Source organism: Setaria viridis, chromosome 3 (assembly GCF_005286985.2).
Source record: "Setaria viridis chromosome 3, Setaria_viridis_v4.0, whole genome shotgun sequence".
NCBI lineage: Eukaryota > Viridiplantae > Streptophyta > Magnoliopsida > Poales > Poaceae > Setaria > Setaria viridis.
In genome coordinates, this window is record NC_048265.2 from 49915009 (window position 1) to 49923135 (window position 8127).

The window sequence follows — 8127 nt, forward strand, 5'->3', positions numbered from 1 at the left end:
TCTTTAAACCATTGAATTGAATGTGTGTGTATACGATGGATAGGTGAGCTGACAATTGCAGCACCCATTTACATGAATACATGAACCTTGAAGTCGACGATGTGTAAATTGCAACAGGTATTTTCGGGTAAAGGTCACATCAAACGGCTGCCAATGTCTGGCTAATATGCTGTGGTTTGTACTAGTACGTGTGTGTGGCCAAGTCAGTCGATCTATTGCTGCCAATTAGTTGGCTTGTGTGGTTCGTCCAATACTATGATGCATGCATGATGGCCAATTGGCAACCAAGCTGGCTTGCAGCATCAGCAGGACTCAGCAGCAATAATTCCTGGTTTACTTTACACTATTACTACTGTTGTTCATTCCTCCGTTGTGGCATGCACACTCGACTGCATATGCTGTCGGTAACTTTGACTTTGCTCAAGAACAAGCAACTGTCATCCGTCGAAAATGGAGAAACGCAGAGCTTCCACCACCGTATGCGTGCATGCCAGTTGCAGTAGCACGTTCAGGTGAGAACTCTGATGGAGCTAGCTCTGACCACCGATCCATTCATCCAGCATATATCCTATTGCCAAAAGTTGCAAAAGTCTCCCCCGTCGATTCAATTGGGCCGGCCCGGTGGAATCAACGAATAAAGGAGGAAAAGTCGTTGTAGCTCATGAGCAAGGGCCACCTCATCCTCATCCCTTGCCGATCATCGCCGGCATGCATGGCCCTTGCACTGCACTGCTGCTGCTATAGCTTTCTACACCCAGCTGACAGCTCTGCGTAACTAACCACAGTGTCGCCATCGCGTCATGCCGCGTCGGCATATATAGCTAGCTTAGCTGGAGAAACCCATCGCCACTCCACAGATCACAAGTTCTAGTACTCCTACTACTAGCTTAGCATACGCGCCACAGAGAGCTAGCAGACAGCCATGGCCGCGCACCACCGCAGCGCCCGCGCACTGCTCCTCCCCGTCCTCCTCCTGCTCCTGGCCGCCGCCGTCTTCGCCGCGCGCGACCTCGACGGCGCCAACCCGCTCCCGGCGCCGACCGACGGAAACAAGCCCGAGCCTGCACCTTATTACGGCGGCGCCATCCCTGGCGGCATCCCGCCCGGAGCCTTCTACTACGGCGGAGGCCCGGGCAACGGAGGCGGGATCTACCGTGGCGGCCCGGGCAACGGCGGCGGCTACGGAGGCTACCCAGGCGGTGGAGGGTTCGGCGGAGGGTGGGGCGCGGGGTACGGCGGCCCCGGCGGCGGGTACGCGCACGGCGGCGTGGACGTGCCGACGGTGGTGTGCCAGGAGAAGGGACCCTGCTACGGCAAGAAGGTGGCGTGCCCCAAGAGGTGCTTCTGGTCCTACAGCCGCTCCGGCAACGGATACGGCGCCGGCGGCGGAGGAGGGTCCTGCACCGTCGACTGCAAGGACAAGTGCACCGCCACCTGCTGATTTCCTCATCGATCGTATCATGGATGGGCAGAGGCATTGTAGTACGTACGATGGAGATAGCTGCTGGAGTGCTAGATGATCTATATATCTGTGGCATGTATGACGATCAATATATAGTATAATGCTCCTAAATAATTGCAAATGTTGTGCGTGCAGTGTCCTTTATCTACTACTATGTTCTAATGTCCCTGTAATCGGCGAGCTCTCAGAGCCTCATGTTACTGTAGCTCCTTTACTGTCGCAGCCAGATGGGCCCCCTATCGGAAGTACTCCCTCCGTCCCACTGTACTTTTAGAATTTGAAGTCCTAGCATTGATGGCAAATGACAATACTACAAGGTAAGGGATGGCAGTAATCATTGCAGCAGTATATAGTTTGAAAAACAAATTGGAAAGGGCCACGTTTACAATCTGGAATGTCCCAGGAGGGAAAAAAATCATACCATCTAGAACGGTTATACTATGGAAAGTGGCGTCAGATCCAAAATTGAAGTTGTCGTGTGATGGTAGAAGTACCCCACTATATAAGCACATCACAAGCTCCAGCAACCAAATGAGAGACATCCACTCCATCCTCACGTCCTACAATCCACTTCATCATCAACCATGGCCATTGATCTAAACACAGTACCAGATAAAGGAGATAGACATCTCTTACCTGATCTAAATGAAGAACCACCAAGTGTCTTACCTGATCTAAATGAAGAACCACTAGATGAGCAAGAAGATGAAGGACATGAAGATGAAGTCCATCGTCTCGAAGAAGCTATCTCAATGTTGATGCTTTTGAGCTACAACAACCAAATGAAGGTAATGGGTTATTTTAATTATATCAAGGTAATGCATCAAGAAGATGCAAGAAAGACCATTTGGATCCAGCAAGATAATGCCCCTTCTCACGTGCTAGTGCATGATGAACAATTTGCTACTACTGTAGCACAGACAGGGCTGGACATACAGATCATCAACCAACCTCCAAATTCCCCAGATATGAATGCACTAGACCTAGAATTTTTTACTTCTCTTCAATCATTAGCCTATGGTACAATCTCTAGGAACATGGATGAGCTAATTGAGAATGTAAAAAAAAATTGATTAATACAACCCATCTACTTTGAATAGGGTATTCCTAGCACTACAAGGCTATTTGGTTGAGGTGATGAAAGATGGTGGCAAAAACAGATACAGGATTCCTCACATGAACAAAGATGGGCTCCAGGCACTAGGAACGTTGCCTAAAAGTCTTAGTGTTGACCGCCAGCTATATGAAAATGTGATGGAGTCTTTAAGAAACTAATTGTATTGGTAATGTTGTATAAAACACTACTCATGCATATAACACGAGTACTTTTGTAATTAAGGATTAGGCACAACATGTAATTAAGCCACTAATTGTATTGCTTCTGCTATATAAACCTCCGCTTTTGTAATTGCAGCATAGGGTATCCCCCTATTTCATTTTATAATTCTGCCATAACATTCCAAATTTATAAAGCATAAACCAAGAGCATGATTAATGGTTCCACTTAAGGCACATATAAATATAGACATTAATTAGCACATATAAACAAGACGACATACACAATTTATATTTGAGGATCACATAACAGTTCCACTAACACATATAAACATAGACATTAATTAGCAAATATACACATTAACTTGCACATATGAGAACTGTTGGCGCTAAAAGTCAGCCGATTGACCCTCAGCGTCAGACACACGACCTGGGAGAATCTGCTTAGCTCCTGTTCGGGTGATCGCCCTGGTGCGGTTCGCGTGGCGTGCCAGTCAATCTGATCTGTTGATTGACAAGGAGAGAAACGTGTCAAATTTCAGGGGTTTCGATCGGCTAAGATTCTGATCTGTCTCGAAAAGCGTATCAGCGAATCGGTCGATTTGCTATAAAGATGACCAGCTATAGAATAGCCGATAATCACGCAGCGATTGTAAAAAAACTACTAGAGCAGACTAAACAACCCTATGAAGCAACACTTGAAATAGATCTAATCGGCTGTATAATGATAAACAAGAATAATGACAATAAAGCCAACAGTTCAAATCTCAAGCTGGATAACTGGTGATAAAACTAGAACAATAGATGAAACCTATAATTCTAGTATATATCGATAACTGGTGAATAAATCTAAATGAAACGACAGCAATGCGCCTGAAGTTAAAGCTTAGATATTACTCGATAGACGGAACTTACAGAATCGATCGGAGATCGTGTCGATGCAGCCCTGCCAACTCGTACGAACTCGTGAAAGAAAAAGAAGTATTGGCGAAGTCGCCGACTTGAAAGTAAAGTACGAGGAAAAAGTAGATTGTTGTATTGATTGATGTGTTGTTTACAAATTTCTAAAGATGGCTATTTATAGCCTGTTACAACTGATTTCCTAACCAGCGGACGGAGGCGGGAGCGGCGGTGAGGCGGGAGCGGCGGGCCGGGGCGGGAGCGGCGGTGGGGCGGGAGCGGCGGACGGAGGCCGGCGGCGGCGGCGGGGCGGGAGCGGCGGGCCGGCGCGGAGGAAGCGGATCTGGCGACGGGGGAGGGGAGAGAGAGAGAGGAGTAGAGTGCATTAAATGAGGGCAGGAGGTGTAAAGTGCACCTTTTAGTCCCCATAAGCAACATAAGAGTGTTGCTTATGTGCTAAAAATAAGCAGCCCCATAAGCAAGGATGATTGGTTTCATAAGCAAATAAATTGCTTATTTTAAGTTGCTTATGCATAAGCAACTCAAACCAAACATGCCCAAATGCATATAGTTGTTGAATGACTGCCACAGTTGCCTCCAACATTATGACAACAAACACATACATGATTTAAACATACAATATAATTGCAGCATATGTAATTCAATAATTCATTGATAAACAGAACATCACCTTTTAATCCCAAGCAACTTGGGTAGGCTAGAGATGAGACCCAACATGAGCCACCAACAAAAAGGAAAAACTTAACAGTCCAAGCTGAAGGTAGGAAAGTTCGGAAGGTACCTTCAGCCTTAATTTCTGATCTCTGTATCTATTGTCTTCAATTGAGCCATCAAAATCCGAAATCTCTTTACTTTCAACAATGAAAGCAAGAACATACTTCTTGCGATCCTTCCTATGACGAGCAATCCAAATATCATCTCCCACAGGTAACTTTCTAACCTAGATGACAAGGTTGAAACTGAGAAATCAACGACACTTTCTCTAGCACATTACACAAACAGATCAGTCAAGCATTACACGTCAACCTTTTTTATGTTGGAAAAGGAAAAAAATACAACATTCATAACAAAATCAAAATCCAATGAGTTGCAAAATTGTCCAGGATGCGACATTAGACACTGATGCCACCTACCACATTGACACAAGGAACAAACGCCGTAGGCTGAAGCATGAGAGCAATTGGGACAGACAAAAACTGAACCAAGTCATCTTATTATTTCTACAATTTTTTTCTTTATTTTATGCCATTTGCCTTTTTCATTTCTCATTTTAATCAAATTCTATTTTTTTCAGAGTTTTTGTTAATTGTCAAAGATCATTGAAACTGATGAAACTAGGATTCCAATGGCATGTTTTTGAAACAAACTATGTAGTAGATGAATAAATGTAGGGGAAGGACAACGTAGTGGCAAACAACAGTTTAATGTCATATATGAGATATCCTTAATTAGTAGAACTATATCCCTACTTTCATGTCTATGGCAGAGATAAAGTAGGATGATGATGAAGATTGTGTACAACTCTGATTCCTACTAACCTCGACAGGTACCTGGATCTATGATCGAATGATATCAGCAATTTGTGAATGAGACCTGCATAAAATGGTGACAAACATGAGAACCAAATCCCATGCATCGAATAAAACTCCAATAACAAGACATTCAAAAGTTATTGCAGTCATAATAGTATTGTCATATCCGCTTAGGGATAAAGATTATCGAAAAAGGGAATAACATTACAGTTTTTTACCTAATAATCTATGAACCTATGGGATTCAAGTAACATATTAGAGTTGTTAAAAATAGTAGGGTTAATCACACCGGCCATACCAACCTTGCCGTGATGATTTGAATAGATTTTGAAAAATGTGCTGCAAATGGCCACTTTTCTTTTTGTATTGTGCATTGGTTGAGATATCCCAACTAAATATCAAAGATAACTGCAAGTCTACAACAGTAGATACAAAATTTCTTTGCGAGCGGGATATGATGATACAAACCTGAATTTTTCACGATTATCCAATATGAACACAACTTCATAAGCTTCAAGAAATTTTTCATTGGATTGACGAGGTGGCATAGCTAGTTTTTACAAGAAATCTTTTGCAATCAGATCACGGAACGTGTTTGCATTTTCCACTACAAAGAGCAACAACGCCATTCAGCAGGAAAGTTGCTTGTGCAAAAGGCCTTGTTGCTCACAGCGGGATGGGCCGTGTTGCATTCGGGGCTTTCGGTTGGTGGGCTGGCCAGCCATTTGGGCTGTTTGATTTCGTGCAAAGATTCTGTTGCCTGCGGCCCATAGCAGTCCTCTCTCCCCACCACCCACCATTCATCTACCCTCGCGTTTATCTCTCTCTTCCCCTTCCTGGCGGCGACGGCTGGGCGAGCGGCGCCGCCCTTCGCCGCCGACGAGCATCCACCAGGTAATCCCTTCCCTTCCCTTCCACTTCCCGCTGCGCGAAACCGACCACCCCAAACCCTGCCCTAAGCTATTTGCATTCGGATTTGACCCAATCACATGCAGTACTGCACCCACTAATTCGATTTATCTGTTCAGTGGCCTGAAATCCTCTCTGCATCTTCGGCAGGTACTCTTTTCTATATACCATGTGCTGGGAAATGAGGCCGCAGCTCGGGACTACGCGGCGCGCCATCTGGAGAACCTGGCCCGTCCTATGCTCACACCACAAGCTGCCCACATCTTCCCACTCCGCAAAGAAGGTCTCCATGGCAACCGCCTCTCTGCCGCCAGCCGAGAAGAAGAAGACGAAGAAGAAGGACACGGTCATTGTCATCTCAGGCCCGACCGGCGCCGGGAAGAGCAGGCTCGCGCTGGAGGTGGCCAAGAGGCTCGGAGGGGAGATCATCAGCGCCGACTCCGTGCAAGTCTACCGCGGCCTCGACATCGGTTCCGCCAAGCCGTCCGCGGCGGAGATGGACGCGGTGCCGCATCACTTGATCGACATACTGGACACGACCGACGATTACTCGGCTGGGTCCTTCTTCCGGGATGCCCGCAGAGCGACGCAGGATGTTCTTGACAGAGGCCGGGTGCCTGTTGTTGCTGGAGGGACTGGGCTCTACCTGCGGTGGTACATGTACGGCAAGCCAGATGTCCCGCAATCGTCCATGGGCATCACTTCAGCTGTGTATTCTGAGCTCGTCAGTTTCCGGGAGAGCGGACAGTGGGAGGAAGCGGTGGAGCTAGTGGCCCGGGCTGGTGATCCCAAAGTTTTGGACTTGTCCGTGAATAACTGGAAAAGGTTGAGCCGCAGGCTTGAGATTATCAGGTCATCAGGCTCCCCTCCGTCTGCCTTCGCCTTGCCATACAATTCATTTCATGAGCAGCATGACCCCGAGCTAACTGAGTCCTCCGCTGACGGAAACTGTGAAGCCACGAAGCTGGATTATGACTTCTTTTGTATATTCCTTGCGAGTCCACGCATTGAACTGTACAGGGCACTTGATTTGAGGTGTGAAGAAATGCTGGCTGACACAGGAGGTTTGCTTTCAGAAGCATCATGGCTGCTTGATATCGGTCTGCATCCGAATATGAACTCTGCAACTCGGGCCATTGGTTACAAGCAAGCCATGGAGTACTTGCTGCACTGTAGGCAGAATGGAGGTGAAAGCACCCCGCAAGAGTTCCTCAAGTTTCTTGCCAAGTTTCAGAGTACATCTAGGAACTTCGCAAAGAGGCAGCTAACCTGGTTCCGCAATGAGAGGATCTACCAGTGGGTCGATGCTTCACAACCCTTCGAGCCAGTTGTTCAATTTATTTGTAATGCTTACCATGACCCTGATGCAAGGGTGGTTCCTGAATCACTTGAAATGAAAAGGGAAAGTTGCATACACAAAACCCAGGATCTCAAAACCTATCGCTCAGTGAACAGGGTGTTCCGTGGGGATGATAACTGTTCTCATGTTTTGGATTGGATTAGGAGAACACAGGGGAAATGAGGTCTAGTTCTACTCTCTTGTCATGTTTTTTTCCACCTTGAAAATGTCCTGCTTTTGGGTGCGTTGACCGTTTGGCAGAGGATTTTTTTAGGGCAATACATAGATAATTCAGGATTTCAGTTTATAGGTTTAAATTTAGTTTTTCATCAGAGTGCAAATGCCTTGGCAAAGTGCCACATTGGAAAAAGTCAGGTTGCTTCTTTGGAATCTCCCTCTTTGAACTTTGTAAGGAGCTTGGATGCTATTTTCTGGGGTGCACTGAATTTCGTTATTCCTTTTAGCTGGAATTGAATAGCATACTTTGTGAAATTGAGATGATATGTTTTGAGTACTATCCATTTTATTCCCAATGAACTATACTACTATATGTGCTGACACTTCTGATTTTGCAGTAGTACAGTGCTGCTAGCTGTGCTATCGGCCATGCATTAAGCAATGTAAGATACATATTTTGTCATCTGTTTGGTACTGGTTAAAAGAAGAAATATAAAATCCAAATTGGCAGA

The 8127-nt window shown here is 45.9% G+C and overlaps 2 protein-coding genes across 2 annotated transcripts; both read left to right on the forward strand.

The window, feature by feature from the left end:
• The first annotated feature begins 824 nt into the window (after nt 1-824).
• On the forward strand, nt 825-1583 carry LOC117847630 (uncharacterized). Its single transcript, XM_034728870.2, has one exon. It carries the CDS (start codon nt 923-925, stop codon nt 1439-1441), a length of 519 nt encoding a protein of 172 aa, XP_034584761.1. The 5' UTR covers nt 825-922; the 3' UTR covers nt 1442-1583.
• Nucleotides 1584-5851: 4268 nt separating this feature from the next.
• Nucleotides 5852-8127, forward strand: LOC117849433 (tRNA dimethylallyltransferase 9). The gene is made up of 2 exons (XM_034730985.2): nt 5852-6084; nt 6250-8127. Exons 1-2 carry the CDS (start codon nt 5867-5869, stop codon nt 7619-7621), a joined length of 1590 nt encoding a protein of 529 aa, XP_034586876.1. The 5' UTR covers nt 5852-5866; the 3' UTR covers nt 7622-8127.

Coding starts and splice junctions, on each gene's coding strand:
- LOC117847630 (XM_034728870.2), top strand. CDS start 923: ATGGCCGCGCACCACCGCAGCGCCCGCGCACTGCTCCTCCCCGTCCTC.
- LOC117849433 (XM_034730985.2), top strand. CDS start 5,867: ATGGGCCGTGTTGCATTCGGGGCTTTCGGTTGGTGGGCTGGCCAGCCA. Junction 6,085..6,249: donor CGCCGACGAGCATCCACCAG/GTAATCCCTTCC, acceptor CATCTTCGGCAG/GTACTCTTTTCTATATACCA.